At 40.6% G+C, this 27,198-nt stretch overlaps 1 protein-coding gene and 1 long non-coding RNA gene across 4 annotated transcripts in view; one reads left to right on the top strand and one right to left on the bottom strand.

Moving 5' to 3' along the window:
* LOC109280708 (uncharacterized) overlaps positions 1-2,948 on the bottom strand; it is a 54,229-nt gene extending 51,281 nt beyond the window's left edge. The window contains exon 1 of one of the 2 annotated variants that reach the window (XR_009455587.1): positions 2,535-2,948. This is a non-coding gene — a long non-coding RNA (uncharacterized LOC109280708). Of the gene's footprint in view, positions 1-2,160; positions 2,455-2,534 lie in introns of those variants that run through there. The other variant, XR_002087127.2, reaches the window with a different exon arrangement.
* TNFAIP8L3 (TNF alpha induced protein 8 like 3) overlaps positions 1-23,230 on the top strand; it is a 70,088-nt gene extending 46,858 nt beyond the window's left edge. For both annotated transcript variants that reach the window (XM_019477861.2, XM_019477863.2), the window contains one exon: positions 18,018-23,230. In XM_019477861.2, coding sequence (XP_019333406.2) covers positions 18,018-18,580 — 563 coding nt within the window. In that variant the 3' untranslated portion in view covers positions 18,581-23,230. The remainder of the gene's footprint in view (positions 1-18,017) is intronic.
* Positions 23,231-27,198: the final 3,968 nt, after the last annotated feature.

Consider the following 27,198-nt stretch of genomic DNA (forward strand, 5'->3'; position numbering starts at 1 on the left):
GCGAGTCAGGGAATTGGGTGCAGTTTTCCATGTTGTCATGGTCACAGAATGAGCTCTCTTTATATCCCTCAAGTGCTCACTTCAAGGACACCCTTTGGGTGTCTTAATGCAGTCCCATTACTCAAAGAATGTTTGTGACCTGCAGTCCCCCTGAGCCTCAGCCATGACCAGTGACTGACTAAAGGGATTCACTAACAACTTCTTCAGAAAAAAAAGCATTGCTTTATTCATTCCCACTGAAATACATAACAAGCAGTGGAAAGGAAAACAACAATGAAAGGCCTGTACAACAGTCTCACCTAAACCATAGCCTTCCCTTGCAAGTTCTGATTCTGTTCTATGCAGCAGGCCCTGGGCGTTGGACAGCTGCCCACCCCAACCATACTCTCACATTGACTGCCAAGAATACAGTATTATCTTTAACCACTGCCCCCTATTTGTCCTCTCTTTTCTCAGCTGTTCTTCGTAGCCACTTAGAATTATCTGATTCTAGCCTTAAGCTTGGGAAGAAGAAACCTCAATGATTTTGCTAGACAGAAAACAGCATAATGGCACCTTATAAACTAAAGCCAAGAGGCATATGCTTTCATAAGCAACAGTTTACACACCTGATTACTTACTTGTGAAAGCTCATGCCTCTCTAAATTAGTCCAGGGACTGGCAACCTTCCAACTCATAGACCCCATCTCTCCTATAGAGCCATGCCTTTGACAGCTGAGGGCTCTCCTTGTGTTTGCACTGTGGTCAGCCACCGGGGCTCTGGCAGAGAAGAGCTCTGCTACAGCTTGGCATTATAGGTTCTGGCTGAGAGGGGCTTTTACCATGCCATGCTGCTGCTGAGCACTGATGGTGGCAATAGCATCCTAATGTCTGCCCACTACTGACCCCCTGCCAACCCCCAAGTTAGTCTCTAAGGACATTTATAGATGTGCGGGAAGGGGGGAAATGCTTTAATTAGTGCAGCTCCAAGAGACACACTAATTAAAAGTGCCCCGAGCATCACGTGTCTCAGCATTCCCACACTGAAAAATAGCAGTGGGGCACTTCGAAATAGAGCTCGAACAAGTTTTAGTTTAAAGGGCCCCGCTGCCCTTTTTCAGCATGAGGACGCTGATACGCATGATGCTAGAGCACAGTAATTACCATGCTCTGGCAGACTCAGTGAATCGAGTAATTACAGCACATCAGAGCAGCCTCCTGTGTATAGGAGCCTTAAGGTGCCACTCTGCCCTGCCTTCTGACTAACTTCAGACTAATGTGTCTAACTACCTATTTTGGTCATGGATGGTCTAGCTGAAGACAAACAAGAGGACATATCCCCAGTAGCACCTCCCCCATTATTTTATTAAAGACCTAGTCCATTTTGGCTAGTGTTCTAGTTCCTATTTGTTTCCTATAAGCTGGCCACCTGTAATTTTAATGCCCTGCAATCAAACAAGCTAGGCTCAAGGAAGTAAACTGAGGTGCATAAAATATTCATGAACATGCATATAGTTCCCTCATTAGCCATATAAGTGGAAGCCAAAGCCATTTCAGTTCCAGTCAGGAGCAGCTTTTTTAAATTTATGCTCTGCATAAATCATTAGTGACACCCCTTACATGTGTAAAGGTCTTCCCCACTCCCCCCCCACCCAAAAAAAAAAAAAAAATCAAACAGGATTATGCAATGCTTTGAGTCATAACAGTGGAATTTGTTTTATTTTAAGGATTTCAGATTTTATACTTGTTTTAGCATTAGCTTCAGCCATTTCTCAAGTTATATTGCTCTGAGGTCTAATCACCTTGACCATGTACAGCAGACAAACCATGGACTCCTCACTTTCCCCTTTACTTCTAAGCATCACATTAAGTAACAAAGCAATACCTTTCTACACATCACAGTATCTCCTAAACTCTTCATTCTGTGCCATAGATATTCCCAGTCCTTGGTCTCATTTGTTTCTCATGGAATTTTATGCATCTCTATAGTTTAAAAGCAAAGAGGTTTTATGTGCTTTTCCTAGCATCTCAAATGTAAAAATACACACTTGGTACTCTATATAGCAGGGAATGGGCAGCAGGAAGAGAGACAGTTTGACAAACCACAAAGAATAAGAACTATTCTTAAAACACCACACACACAAACATAGCAAAGAAATAAATATCCAAAAGGGAACCCACCTTCCTCTCCAAGCAGCATAGGCTCCCTATCCAAGGGCCTGTTCCTATCAGGTATCAGTTCATTTTCAGCAAACAGATTACACATAAGGCTTTGTTTAATATCAATACCAAGCATTCCAGACAGCCTTATTTTATCAAAGACATGCCATTTCATTTTCACTGCAAAACATTGGCTTCCTCCATACTAGTATGACCAAGAGACTTCTAACAACACATAGCAAGAAAAGTGGTTGGTTCTGCTCACCTGTGTACACTTACACAATTAACCAACACCCCCCCCCAATTGCATAGGTTCCTACACAGCCCTTTTCCCTTAGCAGACCTACTCACTTACCAGGGAAACAGATGAAAGGATAATGAAAAAGTCTGCTTACCTTACCCAAAGGTGTGTACTTAGAGGAACCCTCAGTAAAGTAAGAACAGTTCCTGTGAGTGTCCTGGCTTCCAGATCACTGCAGAACCCCAGGTGGGCCTGGGCTCAAATTCCCACTTCAAATGAAATAGATTAAGGATTTGAACCTGGTCTTCTAAATCCACAGTGAGTTCTCTAGTTAGTGAGCTATTGGAGAAAAGGGTGTGGGTGGAAAGCAGCAAAACCAGTATCTCCTGGATGGAAGTGGGGTGGGAGGGTGATAAATACATTTTCAAGGACTAACCTGGTTAAAGCCACTAACCTCTGGAGAAGTTTTATGGCAATGAATCACAAATTTTGGGATGCAAATCTCTCCAGCCTATAAACTAGCATCTAGAGTGCATGCAAAGGGCAAAATTCTTAACTCGCTCTTTTGTGGCTTCTTCTCTTAAATATCTAGCCCTAATCAGGTTTAGTTAACGTAACTGTGGGCTGCAAATTCCACTAAGTGGGAGAGTTAAGCTCTGCCTCAGAATCTGACTCCTCTTGGTGAATCTAACCTTAAATGTCTAAGTCCCTAAGAATTCCCTTTTCTTCACCCTATTTAACATCATTTTGGAGGGGAAGTTTGCCTTGTCACATCATGACTCAAACTAACTAGGACTTAGAGTGAACTAACTGAAAAAAGTTCTTTTATTGCATTTCTTGTGCAAGAAACAACAGTATATGCTAATGGAAACTGGGAAGAAAAAATGTTTTAATAACAAATGTCAGAGTGGCTTCCAGTCATATCATTCTAGTCCTTTGTTCTTGTGAGTTCCTGGAAATGTAACTCAACGGCGAGGCAATAAAAGCTATGTTTTCAAGTGCTCAGGACCCAAAGTTTTGTTCAAATATTCTAAAGAGCTGGGTCCTCATTCCATCCAGCTCTTTGGACAAATATGCATATAAATATCATTCCTAAATAACACGTAATAGCAACCTTTTATTATTTATGCAAATTATTGTCTAGAAAGAACAGTGCTTTATTTGAAAAGCAATATAGTTACATAATTTTGAAAGGTTTATCACCATATATCATATTCTCGGTAGCAAATACCAGTTTGACATGAAGATAAGTTCTCCCCTAGATAATTTCTGCTTGTTGGGGAAGAATGCCTGGAATAAGATTAAATGGTCTTTTATTTTGGAGAAATTAATGAGATATTTCTGCTGTCAAAATTGTTGGCCTCCTTATATCCTTGAGGTTTAATACATCCTAGAGGAATAAATATTTCTGTCATGACAATCCAGAATTTATTATTATCTGGTCACATAATTTTCACAGCAAGACTTTACAGCAACAAGTGTAATTTTCCTGTAATGAAGATAACAATTATCCTTATAATTACTTATCCTTGTTACACAGTTAGCACAATAACCTCTCTTTAAATGTTTATAAGATCAGAAGATAAATGTTTCTTTGAAGAAAGCAAATGTCTAAAAAATGTCATGATAGTGAAGGGGGGGAGGGAGGAAGAAAGGAAATTAGCACAATATTTTAATAAGAGAGAATTAAAGTCTTTACCAATTAATGCCCAGAATGTAGAGTTGCATAGTATAACACATGCTGAAATTTTTTTTGTCAATTATTTAGTTATCCAGAAACCTGATTCAGTGTGCATACTAATGTTTTATGTGTTCTGTCTGTGAGCCAGATGTATTAATCCAAAATGCGATGTAGCATTTTACTGATTTCACACTAAAAAGTCCCAGTTTACCCTAAGTTATCATTCACTGCTGGAATAGCAGTTACTCTTTATCTCAAAGTATAGAAAATGCTGGACTATCAGAGATAGCAGGAAATTGCCACACCATCTACTCTGCCAGCAGTGCCAGAAATGCATAGACACATCTGGTTTTGCTATACCTGTATCTAGAAGTCCTACACATGCAGGCCTGCTAGTGTGCAAAGCAAGAGATACCAAATCTAACTGTTTCTCCTCTTACAGCTGCTTTTCCTGAAGCCATTGCAAGCAAGCTATGTCACTGGCTTCCCTGAATTAGAGTGCAAAGCACCCAATTTACAACTTCTTGTACGTGCATTTGGACACAGATAGCTTCTGCTCTCAGCAGTGCATTTCTCCTGGAGGAGCTCTAATCTGTCCTTACTGTCCCACTAGAGAGGCTCCAGGGGAGTGTTATGTTTTTAGTTGGGTGTCACACCTACTTATCCCAGTGCGGAAGAGAAGCACTAGAACAGATTTCACAGAGAGGTGGTTAAGCGCAGGTTAGATAAACATATGTCTGGAGTGGTTCAGACAGGTATGATCCTGCCTTGAATGCAGGGTTGGACTAAATGACGTCCTGAGGGCCCTTCCAGCCCTACTGTTCTATGACTACTTGGGGTTGTGAAATTTTTAGGGACCACTAGGTTGGAGGGTGAGGTTGCCTGAGTACTACGGAAAAGCTAGCCTTTGGCACGAGTATGTTGTTTTGTCTATTACTGTTTAGCCCTAATGAAGATGCTTTCCTGTTTTTATTCTTGCCCTTGGGAAGTAGGTCCCTGTTCTTAGCGTGTATTTACTCTCCTTAAAATGATTGCACATTCTTCATTAGGGGCATCTATCATGGTGACATTTGTTTGTACTTGGTATCAACATAATGTTGCAATAGCACTGGAAGTATTTAAATATTTGTGTAGAGTGCAGTATTCAGCACATTGAGAGGTGTTTTCTTAAAATTTATAGTAAATAAGATATGCATGATTGTAATTTATTATCACACTAAACAGGCATGCACATTTGTTCTTAAAGTAACTCAACATTTACTTAAGGGACTAGAATGGCTCACTTCTTTATTCTGTTTTTCTGGATGTATTATATGAATTTAAATAATCACTGCCAAAACAACCAAAATATGCAAAGGTACAGAATTGTAAGAGGGAATATCTGCAAGTCAGACTTCAAAGAGAGAATTTCCTCCCTTTTGAGGCTTCAGCTGATATCACTGTTGCCTGTGGGAAATTAATTGGTAGTCCCAGTTTAATTCCAACCCATGAGTTCTCATCTCATAAAACAACTGGTACAGCTAGCCCTTTTATTGGCATTTGTAACAAAACAGGCAAGGACAATAATATGGATTTGCTTTCAGTGTTGAGATTCATGGGAAGTAAAGGCGGCAGCCACTACCAGTGCTGTACCTGTAGTTTATAAATGCAGTTTCTCTGCCTCCAGAACTCTCTGACCTGGTGAAAGATGCGTTGTTATATACAAGCCAAGCACACTCTTGCTAATAAAATAACTTATATAGAACAAATCAAGTCACCATGCTAAATCTACCCTTACTAGGGTAACAGCCAGTGTCCCAGAAAGTACTTATTTATAGAATGACTCTTGCTATTAGAAAACATTGAAGGAAAAGAGATTTATTTTTGTGTTTAGGCATTTAACCCACAAACAATACTGTTTCTAAGTTTAGAATGCCCAAATTGGTGCATTCATAGGCTTGGATGGCATTAGCATTTCTGTGTTTGGACACCGTGAAGTTCTCCCATGGTTATACAGCATAATTGTGCCTTGTTGGCCCTCACTCTCAACCCTGCCCCTTTTCAGTTATTATAGCAAATAACCTTTTTATACATGGGCACGTGTTCATAGCAGCGGTCTGGGAACTTGAGAAGTCTGAATACAGGATCCTGTCTGCTTGTGTGTGTTTAAACTAGCCTTCTTTAAAAATTGCTGAGATATTCCATCTGCTCTGCTGGTTTGAAGTTGCCAGATGCTGAATATTTCTTCTGTCTTGTAATAAAATACACACTTACACTGAAGACCCTGGCACTACCATGCATTCAAGTGTGTTCCCAAAAATACAGTAAAGATGGCAGTGAATTCCTTTTGAGAAGAAGTACATAACCAAGAGACAGATAAAGCTGCTTGGTAAGTTTGCTAATTGTAGGAGACATTTATTATAATCAAATTCATTTATGACACAGATGACTGTGCTAAGAACATGATGGAACACTGGAAAACTCATGTTCATCATGTCCTTTAACTGCTCTTAGGTCCAATCTGTTACTTGTATATTCCAGTAGGTTTTTAAATATTAAAGAAAAACACTTAGATTCACAAGTAAAAAAGATCAGTTTCAATAGGAAAGGATTTTTACTGGTCTGTAACAGCTCAAAAACACAAGATGTGGTTTGTCCACTGAGGGACATCTTTGTTGTAACAAGGTCTCTCACTGTGGTTACATACACAGTATAGCTAGGAGCTAATTCACACAACTGCTACTGTGCGTGGGAGAAAGATTCATCAACGTTCTTTAATTGCACAGGAGTTATCTAAGCTGAAAGCCATAAGCAGTCATAGCAGTCCTTACACTGCACAGCTCCCACTCTCAGACATGCAAAGGGTTCAGTTCAGCTATACCTCCTCAGTTATAGGACAAAGCAAAGAAATTACCATATGTCATAGCCATTCTCTAGTAAGAGTCTGCTACTGCAATTAAAGCAAATGCAAACAAATGACTCCACAGCAAGTCTGCACTATGATAAATGGGTAATTGTTACATAGAACAGTTTTCCTGTCTATGAAGAGGGATCTTCATTTGTGTACTAAACAATCCTTATTACCATCTCCTTAAACATACTCTTCAGCAGTTCCTTAGGGGGAAAGAATTTCATTCACACTTGTCAGCAAAGCTTTGTTAGAATTATGCTTAATATAGGCCTAATTATTGATAACATGGTTTCAGATGTCACGTGGCAGAGTACAACTCTCTCTGTTTGTATGTGCAACTCTTTGCTGCTTAAATAATCACCCAGGAAGTGCCAGGAAAATAGATATAATAAAGGGTCTTCATAGCTTTGGCCTACAATTACTAAACTTTTGCAGCAGCATACTATGTACTTTTAAATTGTGTGGCCTCAAGCCTGGATTCAGCTTAGTGGCAGTATGCAGGGCATTTTTATCACCAAGTGCCAACAGGTGTGTACTCACCAGTACTAGGTCTAGTGAGAAGTCCTCAACTTCAAATTCTGCTTGGAGTTTCCAAAAGACCGCTCCAGCTTCATGTCTTTGGCCACACTCCTCCCTTTTCTACCCTGATCAATTGTTGTTAATGTGATTAGTCCCACCAGCCCCTGCCTGTCCTCAGGAAGCTCATCTTGACTGACCAAGTCCAAAACAATCTTCCTGATTATTTCCCCTATAGATATAACATAGTCATTTATGGTTACATGAGAAACAGTCAGGGGAGTTAATGATCTACTGGACATCTGTACGGCCAGTGGACAACCACTTTTCTTCTGTTGTTAATTCAAAATATATGTCCAAAGCCAGACAAGAAAATATCTGTTACATATTTGTATATGCCATTGCCATGTCCCCTTATAAACAGGGTTGTGAGACAATACAGTGAAAAAAATTATCCACATATAAGCCAATTTCTCTGCTTTTCCACATCCACACAGCTCCATTGATTTCAGTGAAGTGTTACCATTTATGCAAAGTTTAGCCAATGAATAAAAATATGTATAAACACTACTGTAATTCACTAATTGGCTGGTAAACCAAAAATCTTCCAAGGCCCTCCCTGGCTCAGTTTTACCTTTGAAGAATTGATTTAAAGGAAAAATATGTGGTAACTTAGGTAGCTCTCCAGTGGCTCCTCTAAGGATGCTCTTAGTTATGCCTCGGTAACTTGGCTTCTAATATCAATTTGAGACAACGCTAACACCACCTTAAATTCTGCCCCCACAACTTATGCCAGACTTTTCCTGCTGCTGCTATTCAGATATCACAGCCAAGGGCCACACTTCTGGAAGATTGGCAGATTCCTGCAAGACCAGTTTCCAGCATTTCTGATGCATACATCATTTGAAGTTTTATAGCTCTGCACTGCAGATCTGAAGACAGAATTGATCTCTATTGCAGTAAATGCCAAAATGAGAATATTTTTAAATGAAATTGAAATATTTTTAGACAAAAAAGTACCAGCTGTTTTCCATATGCCCATAATAACGTAACAGTTATTAATGTCCCTGATGGTTAACAGCATTTATAGAATTGTCTCTACTCTGATGTATTACATGGAAAATAAATAGGAAATAGAGTGTATCTACGTAGAAAGGGAGAAGCTTGTGTTTTTGGAGGAAAAAACACACTACATCAAGCAACAACTTCAAGAGAGAACTCTGAGACAGATATCTTTAATGCCTACATCTAATCAGACTGTCTGCTGTCTTTGAAAGGCACCCATCGCTTTGGTGTCTAAGAACCGACTAATGCACAGGAGGAGGAATCTGAAACAAATAGCTCTTTCTTTCCAGCCAGGTACAAACATTACACATAAACCAGTATAAGCAATCAAAAACCAGTCTAAACCTATAACAGAACAGAAGTTCAGGGTACACAGACTGGTTTAAGAATGGGGGAACCCAGTCTAAGATAGACCTGGATGGTTGTAGTATCAGACTTAATCGGTTTAGATTAGATCGGTTTATCAAATTTATATGCCAAACCTCCTATCAATCCACGTTAGGTTGCTGTGCGCCCGTATCCCAGGGGCCTTTGTGGGCCCCCTCCCCCCAACTCCCCTCCTCACACGGAGGCAGGGAACTCGGCTGGGCTCCCCAGTCCTGTGTCCTCGCTGTGCCTGCCAGCAGCAGGGGCAGCAAGGGGGTGGAGGAGCAGAGCCCCCATGGGCCCTCCACCTCATTGTGTTTGCTCACGTCTGGGATGGCTGTAGCCAGGCTGCAGGGTGAGGGCCTGTGCTCACCCCCATGCACAGCTGTAAGCCCCAGCTTCTGCCTGTCCCATGGCAGCTGAGCCCAGCAGCGCCAGGTGAGGGTGGAGGGAAAGTGAAGGGCCCCCCCAGCTGCATGTGCTCAGGTCTGGGGGGGTTGGGACTAGGCTGCAGGGTGGGGGCTTGTGCTCTCCCACCCCCCAGCGCTGCCCAGTTCAACTGACTGCCTCATGTGGCTCTCCACTGACACCGGCAAGCAGGAGCGGGGGCAGAGAGCCACGCAGGGCTCTCAGCCAAGCCAGGCAGTGCTGGGTGTAGTGTGGGGGGAGCACAGATTCCCTGCAGCCCAGCCACAGCCCTGGCTCCCCCCAGACCCAAGCAAGCACAGCTGGGCCATCTCCCCTCCCCTCTCACTGACAGCTGCTGTTGGCAGAGGCGCAGAGCTGGGGAGAAAGGCCACACTGGGAGAACCGCAGGAGCCACCCCCAGCTTCTGGCCTCAGCCAGTCCAGGAACTTGCGTGCTCTCCCCCCGCCACCCCCCAAGAGCTGCTCAGGCTTTTACATTTAAGAGTCCTGGGTTTATTCCCTGCAGACCGTCTGCCTAGGTGTGGTTCTCTGTATTCAAACACTCGATCTGACCTTTCAAAGTTCTGCAGGTGGGGTCCTGAGGCTGAAACTGCCATTTGATTAAACTAAACTAGGTTCTCCCTAGCTGCATTGTTCCTATGAAAAGAACCCATCTTATGAATTTATAGAGAGCCCTCGCTGAGGGTGTTTATATATGTGCTCTGGGAGTGTGTGGGGGTGGGAGGAGCGCTTTAATTAGAGTGGCTCCAAGAGCTGCTCTAAATAAAGCACCCAGAACGTCACATCTGTCAGTGTCCCCACACTGAAAAATGGTGTGGGGGGGTGCTTTAACTAAAGCTTATTGAAAAGGCTTTAGTTAAAGCACTCCCACCACCATTTTTCAGCATGGGGATGCTGATACACTTGACACTGGAGTCTGCTGGAGCATGGTAACTACCACACTCCAGCAGACTCAGTTAATCAAATGTGCTCCAACACACTGTAATTACAGTGCGTCAGAGCAGCCTCGCTGCACGTGTACAGGTGCCCTTAGTGTCTAGACATCAGGCTTCAGAGTGTCATGAAGGGGGAGAAAGGCTATTTCTGAAGTATCCTGCTTACAGTCTGTTTACAGCTTTGTAGATTAGGGCCAGGTCTTTGAATTTTGTTTAAAATCAAGCACACGGATGATGGATTTAAAAAAGGGAGCTGGGTTGTCATTGATGAAGCTACACTATGGTGCATCAAACTTAGCCTGCTGTGTGTCAGTTGTTGCATGTCACCCTAAATAAAGTGTGTTTCAGGTGTGTCTAAGCCAGAGGAGATAAAAGTGGTGCAAGTCCTCATCTCAGATGAAGCTATCAACTGGGATAAAAAGACCTCTCATTCAATGAAATACACAATTCTCAGACAAACCCAAGGGTCCCTGAAGTCCCCACAGGCTTTATCATCAATGTCAGTTTCAATGCAAGATATAAATCTTATTAAATTGCCATCTTGTTGACAAAGTGTTATTTCTAAAGTAGTGGATAGGATACTTCTTACTTTATAGACTCCTGAAATTATCAAATCAGCATCCGACTAAACTATCCCTACACAGGAGAGATAGAAAAGGAAACTATTTCTTTTAAGAAAGATGTTTAATTAACTTCGAACAGTTACACCAATATGCAATAAAACTTGAATTTTACTACTTCAGTTTGCTATTAGGACACAAAATTGTAAGCCAAATATCTAACCAGCTTTGATCTAACCTGTAATATCACATGCTGCTTTTTCTGTGCACATCTGAAGTTACAAAGTAGTATGCAGCTGATATGCAAATGCCAAGCCTGGAGCTGGCTGCCCAGCACAAGCTGCATATACACGTTGAAGCTTGCATGCACAGAATAAGGTACGCACAGTTTTGTCAGTCATCTTTATGGAAGTTGGATCAAGTTTTAAATGAAAACCAGATACAAGAATATGCGTTTATAAATGTAGATGTGGTGGAAAAAACTCTCAGGAAAATTAATCTACAATAATGATTTGTCCACATAACTGAGGTGCACCATTTTGTCAAATGGAAACCATTTGTTTCTATCATCTCTTTCATGAAATCTTTCCTTGTTTGTTTTAGATTTTTTAAAAGATAGTATAAAATGAGAGGTTTTAGGAACAGTTATGAAACAATCCTTTTAAAAACCCTCTTAATTCAGCATTTATACAGTACAATATTATTGAGGTACTCCATACTGCATTTAACTCCAAATTTATATTCTAAAAGAAAAAACCCAACAACCAAAGCATTCAAAAGCATCTTGTTTACAATTACATTACATGTTTTTACAATAAGACAGGCAGAAGAGTTGTTCTGGAAGCACGAAGTGTCTTTAGATCCAAAGTAGGATCCATTTTACTGCATGGAGCAGAACTCTGGGGTGCTCACCCTATGGTCCAACCAAAAACCAAAACAATGTCTGATTACTTTTTAAGGTGGCTTTTATCTCTACCTAATTCTATGATACGGAGGCTCATGCTTTCTGAGACCGGGCTGAAAAATGTGAGCATTTTAGCTCAGTTAAGAACCCCAAACTACTGGATGAAAGAAGATCTTTTATACCTACCAGATACCTTAAGAAATGCATTGTAGAAGCCTCTCCTTTGCCAAATAAAATCTGGTTTGAATGGTTGAATAACATTTATATTGTACAAACTGTCTGGGAAATGTACTAAGTGACCCAGTATTTCCTTTATTTAAAATAAGATATAAATTCAAGTATTAAAGATGCCAGCCTAGAGACGGATTTTCTAACAGTGAGACAGTCTCGAACTTCCTCTTTTTTAAAAGTAATAAAACATTCCTTTGGCCCAGAAATTTATCTTTCTGTGGTGCAAAACTACAAAAAAATGAGACTATTACTAGATTGAGATTTGCTCTAATGAGATCTGCAGCTGTCATGGACAGGTGGTGTCGGACTCTATATTGGTACAGAATATGCTCTTGTGGGAAGATGAGATAGATGACTTAAAATCCTTATTTGTAGTCTTTCTTGTTTATTTGTTGAATAAATAAGAGGGAAATGGGTCTCTCCATTATTGGAAAGTATTAAATCCTGGGATAATGAAGAAAAAAAGCAATCTGGCTTCTTTCTAATACTTTGGAGCTTATCTTATACACCTAAAGTATATTTGTACTACTTGCACAAAGAATAAGGGCCAGCATCAAATACAATTCTCCTGTTGTGTTTTATCATTCACTGCTTCATTTTACCTTTTTTATATCATCATACATTATGTTTTGTTTTATTTTTGTGTGAGCTGATAGATCATATTACTGTATGCTTTTTCTAATGATTATATTTTATCTAAATGCTGTTATTTTATTTTATATATTTGTTATTGCTTGTTTTATTGTACTGTTTTATTGAAAGCTATAAATAAACTAAAACTAATTACAAATCTGTATAACAGAACCAGAAAGTTCTAAGTGTCAGCACATGCAATTTTTTAACCAGCAAGAAGTAAAAAAGGCAATTGAATGGCAAAGTTTAAGATAATCAATGGTGCACCTATACTGTGAGTTTTGTGTCAGGATTAGGGGAAAAGGAAATTCTTCTAGAAAGCAACTTCTAATTCAGTTTAATCCTAGGAACAGGTTCCGAGACTCCCATCAGTGCAATGTAGGTCATAATTTGGGACAGCTCTTGTAGGAGTATTTTCCCAATGGAAGGGCAGAACTGCAAGGGATATAGGTCTAATAAATATATTTCTTTACCACCACCCCTCCCTTTTGACTGGCCTAGAGAGCATGACCAGGGTTGCCCTGAAACCACTCCAGAGAATATAATTTAGAATTATCCTCAATCCCATTGTTGAACAAATGCTAAAGTGATTTCAAGCCAACTATGCACATGCACATCCTAAACTGAGCTGTGTAATCTTTGACCAGACCTCAGGATCATGGTCAAAGAATACTCTTCAATATTATTCAATGAATACTCTTTGCAGGGTAATATTGCATAAAATCTTCAGTTTATTGTGTTCTGAACCTTGACAGTCAGTATTCAAATTAAGTCAAATGCGAACTAACCCTCAACTATAAATAGTGCTCTTTGTGGAAACGTCTGACTGTATCCAAAACTCTTATCAAAGCTATTTTGGCCTTTGCTCTTTAGTAATTTGTGAAATATAGTAGATTATATTAAGTATGGAATAAAGTATGATGGGATTATTAAAACCAGATGCTACCACCAGCTTTGGGAAAATGAACTGTAGTGGCATTGTGGGAAACCACCGTGGTTTCCTACAATGAACTGTAGTGGCTGATACCATAGTATATCATTTAGCCAACATCACAGGTTTAAATATGATAATCTTCCTGGAAGCTAAATGTTATTTCCTCCAAGAGCCCCATGATAAAACAAGACATTAAAAAAATATCTAATGTTATTCTAGGCCTTCCAAATCCTTTTCTTTTTGTGTACATTAAACACCTCCTAACACAAAAAACAAATAACTATGATATCAGAGGAGAAGAATGCAGTTCCCATTCAAAGGTTTGGGCCAGTCATAATGTTTAAGGTAGAAAAGAAAAAAAATTAAAAGGTAATGTGACATTACCTCATTGAGTTCTTCATCAGAGAAGATTTCAACAGCACCATCTGTTCATGACAACAGCTTGTCACAAAAATTTTGACACAGTAGGTTTTCTTGGCTAGGGGCATTGGAATGTTGCATCGGGGGTGTACTTGAGTACTGAGGATTAACACCTTAGAGCATGGCTTCGCACATTTGTCACAAAATGTTCATAGTCTTCTCCTCCCTGTAGAAACATTGGGCTTAAGGTTCTATAACAACACTTATGGCAGCTCTGAGCCTCTGACAGTTTGGGATCTTTAGAGCACCCCATGCTTATTTTGCTGCTATTTGGGACCCTTAGGGAATTGCCCAGTAGGGTGACTGCCTTCCTCTATACTGCAGTATGTTTTCAGAAGGGAACCCAGACAACAACCTCTGAGAAATTGTACCGTTCCAACTGGTGATGTCCCGAGACGTTCTTGCTATCAGATTATTTGACTGTGTTGCAAGACTGCATTGGCATCTAGATGGCAAAACCCACTCTTATGTTGTGACTGCAGAAACAAAACAAAAAAAAGTGTGGCCTCCTGGGTAGGCAAAAGGTGAAGACCTATGGTGGCCTTCTGCAATTTTACTATGTCTGTACCACAGGGCACATAATGCCTGAATGCTCCAAAAAAGCTAGCTTGATTACCAAAAGCAAGAAGCTCCATACTGGATATTGTACCCTAGTAAGAACCACAATTCAGTATATAATTAGTATTTATCAAACATCATTGCATTTTATTAATAACCTAAAAATATATGGCATAACAATAATTTATTTAAATTCACAGTTGGAGTCTTTTGAAGTGCACCCAAACAGCAAGCACTCCTTGGCTTGATGTGCATAGATTAGATGAGAAAACTGAGAGGAAGAATGGCCTTGAGGTTAAGCCACTGAAGTGGATTCAGGAGATCAGGCATCTAATTCCTGACTGTGCTACAGATGTGAGCAAGTCACTTAAGATATTCCACATAGCATAACGCAGTAGTAACTAGCATAACACAGTATAGCCCTCTAGGAACCTGGGATCCTGAGTCTTGTTTCTAGTCTTTACTTTCACATCTACACAACTACTGCTTCCCATGCTAGCTAGATTAAAACTAGCATGGGCACACAAACCCAGAATACAAAGCATACCTTCATTTATTGTGTAGACATGCTCTTAGAATACAGTTTTCAAGGCTGCCATGGCAACATAGAGCCTAGGTACTACTGAAAATCTGAAGTTTGCACTTAGTTTAATCGCTCAATGCCTCTATTCATCCTCTATAAAACAAAGACAGGACATAGCCAACCAAGGATTATCTTGCCTACGTAGATTATGCATTCTATTTCTATGTGGTCTGTTTCTAAATTGGTATTGGTATAATACTAGCAAAATGAGATCCCAGTTTTTACTAAACTAACTAGCCACTACTGTACTATGAACAAACTCAGTAAGAGAGTAAGCAGCTGAGAAAGAAATAAAACACTTACTAGATCAGGCCACTTTGCTGGCTACCTTGATTTTAAATTCATTTCACATATTGGTTTATTGCTACTTTCCTACAAAGACCACATTCCTTGCATCTCATATGCAACAAACAAAAATGCTGCTTGACGTTATCAAGCTGTGCTCAGCTACTTGATTATGTCATACAAAACTATTTAATTGCATCTTTATTTTTTCTAAATCAAGCCAGCTAAAAATGTTTTAGTAAAAGCAGGAGGTATATAAAACACTGCAGTAATCTCAAGCTCTCAATCAACAGGGTACTTCAGTGGCAACGTTCCCTCTAAGGTGTAGTGATCCGTGAGCGCGCCATTTTGGTCTCACCTCCCCCTTTCGCTAAGCCTGGACCCAGACTATGCTAAGCCTAATAGACTAGAGTCCTCATGTAATGGATCCTCATGCAATGGATTTTGCAATAATCCTCCAAGCGCAAGACTGGGGAGAGAAGCAGTTCCTCGGAGCCAGTGATTGGGACTCCCCATTCATGATGCAGAAATCTTATGTCATGGTTAGAGACAAAGTGCTTTGGGTAAATGTGATATAATTTACCCAAAGCACCTTGTCTGCCTATGTGCTTAAACTAACACAACCGTAACCAGCACCCCCAAACCACATCATGGTTAGGAACGATTCCTTGCACCTGCTCCTTTTCCTCTGATGCAGACCCAGGTTCTGCACCATCCTGAACCAGTGGGACTCCTCCCATTCTTAAAGTTAAGAATAAGATTAAGTAACTTGTTGAATAAGCAAGGACTATAAATTAATCTAACTTCTAAATTATTAAATCCAACCTACACAGATGTGTATTGCTGGATAATCTAACTGATTTGATATTTTCTTTCTGCAGGAGAAATAGCAACAAAAGCCCCAATACAAACTCTTCTATAAAAATATGATTTTACAATTAGGCACATGAGCAACTATGCCAAAGGGTATTATTATTAGAGATTAAAGCAATGTAAGTCTACATTTATGGATCTGTGCTGTCAGCTTGTGTAACAATACTGATTAGTACAGCCGTGGAGCAACAGTGACTCCCAGTGACTAGAACAGGAATTCTACACAGGCCTTTTATTTATTTCTCTACAATGTTTAATCTTCAAAATGAGCTTTTGACAGCTGATTTCCTTTTCCAAGTATAACATCTCAATGAAAGCCTTCTGCTGGGAAAATGTTCATTTTAAGCCCCTTTTCTATATTTTAAAATGAAGATAAAAGCACAGAAAAAGAACATACATGGAATTTTAGTGTTTTCAAAGAGCCAAGCATATTTATATCTTGAATATTCAGATGTTAGCATCTCAAAAATATATTTTAGTATCAAAGGCTTTGAGGACAAATGGAAAAACTCTATTGGAAAACATGACCTACCTATGGATCTATAAAGTTGCTGGAATCTGGACTAAATGAGGTGTCATTAGCTGTGTTCATCTGAAGTCAAGTGAAAGGCAAGGTAGATTTGCACCATATAGACTGTTAAACAAAGTAAATATACATAGCACAAGCTTCCCTGGGCTGAATGAAGCTCATTTCACCTAGTGCTGATGAAGTGAGCTTCAGCCCATGAAAGTTCATGCTATATATATATATGCATATGTATTTATATGTGTACGCACAAGTTAGTCTATACTAAGTAGGGCTGTGCGTAGTTTTGGTCCCTGATTCGATTCAGCGGAGATTCGGCCTGATTTGGTGGCTGAATCTCCAAATCCGAATCAAATCAGGAAACCCTTTAATCTCTCCAAATCGAATCAGAACCCCCTGAATCAATTCGGAAAGATTCGTTGATTCGGATGTAGACACAGCTTTAAATGTTTTTTCTACATTCCTCAAGGTAGCAGGCGGCTTGTGAATGCTGAGATGCTGGGGCAAATGGAGTGTCCCACAAAAGTGAAGGGGGCTCCCCAGTGTGCTCGGCAGCAAACCCAAAAGTGGACCAGAAGCACTTCCAGTTCACTTCCGGGTCCACCAGAGAGCACATGGGGTGCCCCCTGCACCCCCCTGGCTCAGCGACTGGTGCCTCCTGGGTCTGGGGGGCACCTGGAGTCGCCCTGCAGCAGATTGCTGAGCTGGGGGGCGTGGAGGAGGGGCGACACGCAAGGGGTGCACCTTGCACGCTCCCCAGCAAACCTGGAAGTATTTGCAGTCCACTTCCAGGTTCACCATCAAGCACACAGGGCCCCCCCCCCCCCACACACACACACACACACTCTTGTGGGACGCTCCATCTGCCCCAGCATCGCAGCATTCATGACCCATGCCTGGTATCTTGAGGTATGTAGAAAAACCATTTAAAGCTGTGTCTATGGCCGAATCGCCGATTCTCCGAATCAGCATCGAATCTTCAGATTCGGATTTGGCCAAATCAAATCGAAGACAGTGATCTGAATCAATGAATCAAACCACTGTCCCCGATTCAGACAGAATCCAAATCAAATATGGCCCATTTTGCACACCCCTAATACTAAGTATCAACCATAGGCATCTGACAGGAATGTGGCTAGCAAACTACCTATGCTGCATACTTTTCATGTAATGGTGAATTTAAATTAATATTTAATATAAATTAATATTAACATTAATATTACTTTACTATTTTCCTCTCCTGAAACAGGTCCTGATTATTTCAGCTCCAAGAACCTTGCACTGCAAGCACAGAAAAAGATCCTGAGTAAAATGGCTACCAAAACAATGGCTAACATGCTTATTGATGATACGAGCAGTGAAATCTTTGATGAGTTATATAAAGTAACAAAAGAACATACAAGAAACAAGAAGGAAGCTCACAAAATCATGAAGGACTTGATTAAAGTAGCAATAAAAATTGGAATCCTTTATCGAAACAATCAGTTCAACCAAGAGGAGCTGGAAATTGTAGACAAATTCAGAAAGAAGTTGAATCAAACAGCCATGACAATTGTCAGTTTCTACGAGGTGGAATACACCTTTGATAGGAATGTTCTTGCAGAACTTCTCAATGAGTGTAAAGACCTGGTGCATGAACTAGTAGATCGACACCTGACGCCCAGGTCCCATGGGCGTATCAATCATGTCTTCAATCATTTTGCGGATGTGGAATTTCTCACTGCCCTGTACAGCCTTGATGGGGATTGCAGGCCATACCTCAAAAAGATTTGTGGTGGGATCAACAAATTACTGGATGAGAAGGTCCTTTGAAATTTTGCCTTTAAAAAACAAAAACAAAACACTCAGACCTAGACTTGCAGCAAACTGGCCACCCTTGAGAGGTGATGGCAGAGGTTATGAGCTTCCTTCCTACCACCTTCCAAGTACACACAGTCTTAAAGGGAACCAGAATGTGCCCACTTTGCTCATGGTGAAGAGAAACACTTTAATTAGAGAGCTCTAAATTATAACTTTTTTCACAGGGAATTCAGCCTTTTTCAAGGAGGGGAGTCAATAATGCATTATTCAAACAAGCTGACAATATGTCATGACCTCATTAGTGTTATGTTGGAGGTTTGATGTGTAAAACGCATCTAAACCCAGACAGAGCTAATGTCAAAGATAAAAGGTAGAAAGAACAATGCATCTAACTGACTCCCGAACTGCCAGCATTGTATGTTTTCATTATTTCAAAAAGGATTAAAGAAACTAAAATGGCAAGTGGGGTTCTGATGGGAATAAGTTCTCTCCTTTCAAAAGTGTCAGCAACTGATCTGAGAATGCACCTCTCCAATTTTGCATGTTTTCTAGGACCATTAATAAATAGCCAACATAAATAAGTTGGGGACAAATGGGAAGAGAGTAGAAGAAGTTTCTTTAAGCAGCATGTTCTCACTGGAGATTTTTGTTTTTTGTATATGAGAAGAAACATCCTTGTAAATTTGTTTCTGGAAAACAAATCAGTGACTCTGAACTCAAATGTAATGAAAATGAAAATAAGGAAGTACAACGCTGAGTCCCACATATACTGGCTGTGCACATTTTGTTAAGTGCCACGGTACTTTCTTTGCTCAACTTTTTCAGTGCCAGAGCAAAAGATCTCCTGAAAGACACCAGAATATCAGAGCTGAAACGCCTAGGAGAAGGAAAAATATTAGGGAAGAAAGTCATCATCCTCCACTTCTTTCTCCACTGAAGGACAGCTTACATCTACAAATAATCAGAAGCCTTCAAAAGGCAGTATATAACTTATGGCACAACTTTTCATTCCTAACTTAGTATGAGTCTATAATTATTTCTGTGGATAGTAAAATAATGAACTTAAATGCGACAAACAGGGAACTCAAGCTGTTGTTTTTACATTGCTATGTAAGTGTCATGTATCCAGAGCTATGTAAAAATGACTTGTTCATATAAGAGAACAGCAGTGAAACTAGTGAGTAATATCAAGGACCTATTGTTTCTTATTTGGATACATATTAAAAAAAGAGAGAAAAATTAACTATTGAATTTAGAGGCACTGAAGAAATTGCACACAGAATTATGATTTCAGCAAGATAACAGTCCTGGAGGAAATCCAGATTTTATAATCTGCAATTTACAAAGCATCACCAAAGGAGACAAGGTGACCTAGTGCTTAGAGCACCAATCTTAACTCTCCTGCTGACCTGTAGTAAATCACTTGAATACTTAGTTATTTAGTGCATTGATCTGTAAATTCTCCCCTTTAAAAATACTCTGAAATTATTGGCTAAGAAGTCACTGGGTAATAGAGTGCATCTTTGCTGTTGGGGAACTAAGACTGAGAATACACCAGTAACAGATCATGTTGGTAGAATTTGCTTAGCCTTGAATTGTGGAGGTGTTTTTTTTTTATTTTAGAGGAAGGGGGAATATGCTATTGATTCATCTGAAGGCAGACTGTTATGAAAAAAATATCTAGAAGTCAATGTTATCGAGTTTCCCACATACAGCACACACATCAATCTGCAATAGAAAAAAGAATTACAAAGAATTATAGGATAGCATCCATAATGATGGGACACCTTCACACATTCAGCTGCTGGTATCAAAATATCCACTGAAATATGTTAAATTGTCAGTTTGGAAAACTCATCCTCCACTAAAAACAAGTTGAAGTCAGTGACAGAACAGGGACAATTTTAAACTGCAGCTGCCTGGAACATTTTCAGTGAAGACATACTGGTTTCTGTGAAGCTTTCTGTTAGGAATAAGGGGGGAAAAGAGAACTAGGCAGACAAATAATTTAGGCTGCTGCTTTCTACGTTGGCCTGAGAAATGAGACGCCCAGGTCCAACTCACTGCTCTGAATCAGTCAGGTTTACATAAACAACCTCTATTTTGAATCAGGCTAAATAGGTGCTTAAATCTAGGTCTCTGACATTCCTGACAAATGCCATAACCTTCAGGCTAGGCATCCCTTCCCAAACCAAGAAGTGCTGGTTTTAGTCCAAAAATAGTTACTGCAAAATGGAATTGTCCTTCAGTCCACCCTATTCAAAATCCAGCTAGAACTATTTATCCACAACTTGGCAGAGCTGAAAAGTATATGGAAAAATATTACAAGTCCTAGGCAGAGATTAAAATGATGAACCAAATTCTGTTTTCCACCTTACTTATCTATAATCCTAACTTTATTACAGTACATTAATATTTGTGTAAGGCTGCTGACATTCATTTAAAAGGTGTGATTGGCTCTGATCCCCAATATCAACAATTGTGTGTTGTGCAATTTTGGCATTAGGCATCAGATCCCATTTGCATTAGGGATCAGGTGCCCTACTTGTCAATGCAGGGGTGGGGCTGGAAGCATAATCCTGGGCTCCCTGTGCACCAGCAAATTGAAATCTGGGTGCCTGACAGTCAACCAGTTGTTGGCTGGCTCTGGAATGGCATCGGGGGTCCAACCAGCCCCCGCCAAGTCCCCAAAGCTGCTAACTATTCAGCTGCTAACACCAGAGCTAGTTGGAGCCCAGTATGGTCCCATCCTGGATGACAATCAGCTGAGTGTCAGCTGGTAGGGATCCCACTGGGGCTGATTAGAGACCCCAGCGTGGTCCTAACCTGGCTACACATTCAGAATACCCCAAAAATATTACACTTTTTGTGTGTAATATTCGTGTAGTTGATTTTTTTGTGGCACCATTTGTTTTTTTAACATGTAGCCAAGTTATTTAAGATAAATTAACAGGTCTTAAGTGTAACGTGCCAGGGGCCCAAGAGAACAACTTAGTAGCTCTAACCCTTAGCACTGTAGTTCCTTAACCAGTGGATATGGACAACCATCAATGTCTTTAATATAGCAGAAAGATCTTGCGAAAACATGAACATACAAATAAGCAAAATATCACTTAACTTACTCTGGGCTAGGTCCTACTGTTACCAAGGAGTGAATCAGTGAGAATGTGATAGGTGGTTCCTTTGTGCTTGAAGGAGGAGAAGGGGGCATCTCTACCAGTTGAAGTTGGCATAATTTATTTTCTTGTCCATGTGGGCTGACAGGCTCAGATGGAGGCAGAGTCAAGAAGCTGCTGTTCCTCCTATGTAAGAGTAGCTTGTGCAGTGGAGTGATCTGGCCCCTTACACATCCTTATGTCTCTGTACAAATACAGGTCAAAACTTGAAACTTTGAGAAGGTGCAAAAAGGAAGGGATCCACAAGCAAGAAACTCCGTAGCAGTATCAAGTATGTGTACATCTTTCTGCCTTATATATCTATACATCCTCTGCTTGCAGACATAATCAATTTAGAGTATATTTAAAACTCTTCCCTCTGTTAGCCCCTCTAGAACTTACTTTGACTCCTGATTCTAATGACTCTTCTGTTGATATAACACCTCCTTTTAGCTGGCACACAACCAATAGTTAACCTTTACCAGCAAGCAAGATGTCAAACACCATTATCATGTAGTATGCTACAATAATAAGATATAACTAATTATTAGATGCAACTAACCCTTCAGTATTACAGGAAGTTTCACGCACTTAAACATTTCTCACTCAACATAGAATATTTTTATGTATACTTTTAACATTCCTTCCCGTAAAACTAATGTTTAGTAACTGTTGAAAGAATGATCACATTTTTTTTAACTATCGACATTGCCCCTATAAAGCTGTGTGCCCTAACGCCCAATGTTCATGCTACATAGGGACAAATTAGTTGCATATGCAAAATTAGAGGTGATCTATTTCATCTTGACAGAGTGCATTTCAGAAACAGGGAGACAAGATGGCATCAGATTTATTATCCCAGGCTGCCCAAATTGATTTTCCCACCTGTTTCTATTGAATTTCTGAAAAGTCTGGTCAGATGGGCAGGAAGTCTAGCCTGATTTGCCTTACATGATTAAAATATAAGCATTCAATCCTATTTATGTGCACCTATGGCAAAGTTTTGCTTCAGACAGTGGATTTCTCAGAATTAGATTTTTTTAATAGTATAATGCATCCAAGACACATGTTCCTGTGCACCAGACATGTCAGATTTCTGAATGTATTTTCTTCTATTTGGAAAAAAAAGTATGTAAAATTATGTATGTGCCAGAATAAAGCCACCATTCAAAGAGCAAGACAGTTGAAAGAAAAAGGATACTGTGTGTATGTGAGGTTGTGTGTATGTGTGTGCGTGTTGCATATCAGTATTCAGATTCTGGTATTTTAGGAAAAAAACAGCCAAATGTCTGTCATTTTATTTATAAATCTGAGTAGCCTTAAAGTGCAGAAAAATGTTTTCAAGTATTTCTCATACTTGTATATCCTGTATATTCATTGTTTACTTTTTTACTGGTGGCTCAGTATGTAAAAACATTTCCAAACTATTGGTAATGTTCAGGTCACCCATAAAATATATGATGTATTATCATAATATTGTGGATTAAATGATATGTGATTACTACAATTTTTTGTTTCCAATTTTTTTCCTAATGTTTTAAATTTTTACTAAAATTAGATATCCAAGTATAAAACTTCTAAAGCAGTTTTGTGTGCGTTTCAGTATGTAAGGGGGTGTTGAAATACCTTTGTTCATTTGTTGCATCTTAGAAGGTATTTAAAGCTGAGAACCTCATCCAATTTAAAAATAGCTCACTGTTTGGCCTAGAACAGTTGTCACTGATATTAAAAGCTCTGCATTATCAAGCTGTTAACTTTCAAAAAATATTAAGGTTCTAAAGTTAGTCAAAAGTTAGCAACTGTCCTAATGAAAATTTCCAATATAATCTGAATCCAGTCCTCCTTGTTCATATGCATGTTGATGCCACCCTTAATTCCATGATTACATACTAGTTTTTCCATGAGGTTTCAGTCAGGGCATAGGGTGGACAATATTGACTCAACAAACAGCCATTCAATATTTTGCTGTCTCCTGTTATTTATCCCCAGGCCTTATTTGCTGCATATAACACAAGCCCTACTATGAAAACAGAACTGTTTGTTTCCTTGTGGTTTTTTCAATGCTACTCCTTATGACACCACATGAGCATTTCAGAAACATGCATGAATTTATTTTCACAAGCCTGTGAGATGGAGGTAGCATCTATTTTACAGAGAACTGACACAGAGATGAAGGTCAAATTATCCTTTAATTTCAGCTCCCCAATACCAGATGCATAGGATCTGATTTTGCAGACAGTTTAGCATTATACAGATCTCTTTAAGTTCAAAACACAACTTCAATTGTCTTCAGTTACAACTAAGTGCTCAGTACTCCTGCAAATCATATTTCAGGGGTTCAAGTCAGTACTCTGAGGATGAGAAACATCAGCAATCATTTGTCAGATCACTTTAAGTCAGTTCAAGTGACTGGCCTGGCATCAGACAGCAAATTGGGTTCTCAAGGGCAGCATTTGACTACTGTACCCGCCTGGCCTTGTGTAGGTGCTCCCTTGCTGCCTTGGAGCTTGTGCCCAGGGTCGGCCACAGAGGTTGTTCCTGTGGCCTAGAAGTTGGGTCACACTCACCCCAAGGGAAACCCTGCCACTCACCTGCCATGACTTCCTTTCAGTGGTGGGGCTCCCTCCTGTGGCTTCTCATGTGTTGGGCGCTATTCATAGCGGGTATTCTTGGGGCTCTACCTCCCCTCCACCAGCCTTTAGGACAGCCAATTGATGGTCAGTTGGCTCGCCCTCCTGGGCCCTCCCCATCCGCTTGGCTCCAGGTTGTCTCACCCTGCCCGAGATAACTTCAGGACGTTGGACCGTCCCTGACACTATACTGAATCTTCCTTACTGCACTGCTGCCGCAGCCCTGCCCCAGCTCCTTCTGTTCTACAAGCATTGTCCGTGGCCCTAATCCCTGCCTTAGGGCTCCAGGTAAATAAGAGAAAAGAACAAGTTAACACAGAAGGGCAATGGGGTCTCAGCTCAGCCCACTCATGACTCTGGTGGCTGTGGCTCTGCAGTCCCTCAGCACCGATGTTCTCAGTCTGGCTTCCCCGCCACCCAATATCACAGCTCCTTAGTCACCTCCGGACCCTTTTCATGGGTCCTCCCTCAGGTCCCCTCGTTGCTGCTGGTGCAGTCCTTCCTCGGCTCAGGGGACAATTCTGCAGCTTGTTCCCTGCAGCGTCCCCCCCCCAGCTGTTTCCCTGCCCCCAACTTTTATTTCTGCTGGGTGGTGCTCTTCTACGATGTCATCTGCCCACGCCGTCCTCAGCCGCTGATAAAAGCAGCTGACAAATCGTGCGGGCGTTCCGTCCCGGCGTGGCTCATCCAGTCCATCTCCTCCTGCAAAAGGTAAGTTCACTCCGTCTTCAGGGCTTTTCTCTTTCTTGTGTTGGCAGGTTGTCTCTGCCCTGGGTCCTGCCGCGGAAGGGGTCTCCCATCCCTTTACCTTTGGTCCCCCTGGGACAACTACCTTAACAGTAGTACCATCCTTTCCCTTCCAGCAATTCCATCTCATTCTCTCTACACCTGCCAACTTTTAAAATATGAGGGAGGGAGCCTGCAGACAACTGTCTCCCTCACCAGATTCCCAGAGTACTGATCATCCTATACACAGAATGTAGCAGCGGACTTGTAAGGAAAAAGAGAATGTGTGTGAACTTGCAATACAAGATTTTTATCACACTGCATACCAGCAAGGGAGGCAAATGAAAGTTTTTAACTAAAGATATTAAGTATGTAAGTAGGGCTCAGTTTGACCACACGCTCTTCTGCACTCAGATTTCCTCCGGTGGAAGATGACTACACAGATCTGTGCAGTGGGGAGTTGAAGCCCAAATCCAAGGAGGGAGGGTCCTAAGAAGTGACTCCAAAACCTGTAATCCTTCCTTTGTCCAGAAATGGCCTTTGTCCCCAGTAGAGCTATATAGCTGCTGTACCTCTCAATGAATGAGGATTAATTCAGAGCACAAGTGGATCCCAGACATCCTTTTAAAATATGATTTTCCTCATTCCACCAGCTGCAAATTTAGTTTTGGTGCCTACAGCACAGGGAAGGAAGGGAGAATCAGCAGATAGAAAAGAGACTTGTGCCCAGATAATTTCCCCTTTTAGCTTCATTTATCCATTAGCAGTTCTCACAATGAGGTGCCCACATGTGAAAGCAGTATCTAAGTTGATCACCAGTTTTTTAGACCCCAAAGTTTTTTTTAATCTAAACCAGAGCTCCCAAAGATAAATGTTAAAAAGTTTTAGTAAGTATAGGATGTTCTGTTAAAACATAGACAACTGGTATTTAAAATGAAGAGCTTTCTAAGTAGTGGTTATTCTTTGAGATTTATCTATGCATTCCTAGTTATGAAATCCAGCATCTCCAACAGCAACATGCTGAACTGTATTAAAAAAAATTGCATCTGCTAGGGTAGTGGGATGGTTGGGAAAGAAGCGTTCTCATGCTAGGGTGATGTTATCAGCTCTATCCACATAAGGGAATAGAGTCCTGACAGCTCTGCAGTTTCTTCTAACTCACTTGCAGTGAAGTCAGAGAGAAAAAAACTGGTAGGTAGTATAAATGGAGAGAGAGAACTGTCAAGGAACAGGTCACCAGTTAATAACCCATTGCTCTTCTATGGACAAACAACATTTACACGTGTCCATGCTGGCCTCGCTGGTGCAGAGATTCCACGTCTCCATCTGCACTAAGAGACAGAATTCTTATCACAGCCTCTTGGCGCACGTTCTTTGTTTCAAGTCTAGTTATGACCCTAGGAATGTTCTGCCTCCCTGGGCTGGCAGCTGTTAAAAGTTAATGTGTGGTCCCTGGCTTTCAGTTGCATCTCCAAGTTAAACCCCCATTCAATGTCTTGATAATTCATTCTCACCAACCCAGAGATGCCTACGTGACTAAACACATACCTTCCATTTCCCACCCTAGAAAAAAAAGTTAACACCTTTCACTCCTAACAGGTCATGGTGCAAAAGTGAATGGGCACAAATCAATCCATGTATATTGCTCATAAAAAATAAAAATGGAGTGTCCTTGCTGTATAATGACAGATTTCAGGCTTGTTAGACCAGAAGAATGCCTTGCACTTGGAAGCATGTCTAACTTTATCCCAACCATGCAGCTTGTCCAATAAAAGATACCACCCACACAAATCCTTGCCTTTCAAAAAAACAAAACAAAAAAAAAAACAACCCACAACCCCCCCCCAACAAACAAACAAACAAGCCCACAAATTGTCTTGTGTCTGCACAGTGTCTCAAACGGCCTATAGGACTGCTTTACCAAACAGAGCACTGGAGTATAACATAAAGTTCAGTAAGTGATACTTAATGAAATAATAGGACATCACATTGCTGATTTACATTGCACACTTGTCACAGACAAGCTACAGAGACTGCTGTGGTCTTAGCAATGCATCTTTAAGCCAGTTACAGGCCTTTTGTCTCATAAGAAACACTACTCAAAACACTTTTTTATTCT

Source organism: Alligator mississippiensis, chromosome 11 (genome assembly GCF_030867095.1).
Source record: "Alligator mississippiensis isolate rAllMis1 chromosome 11, rAllMis1, whole genome shotgun sequence".
Classification (NCBI taxonomy): domain Eukaryota; kingdom Metazoa; phylum Chordata; order Crocodylia; family Alligatoridae; genus Alligator; species Alligator mississippiensis.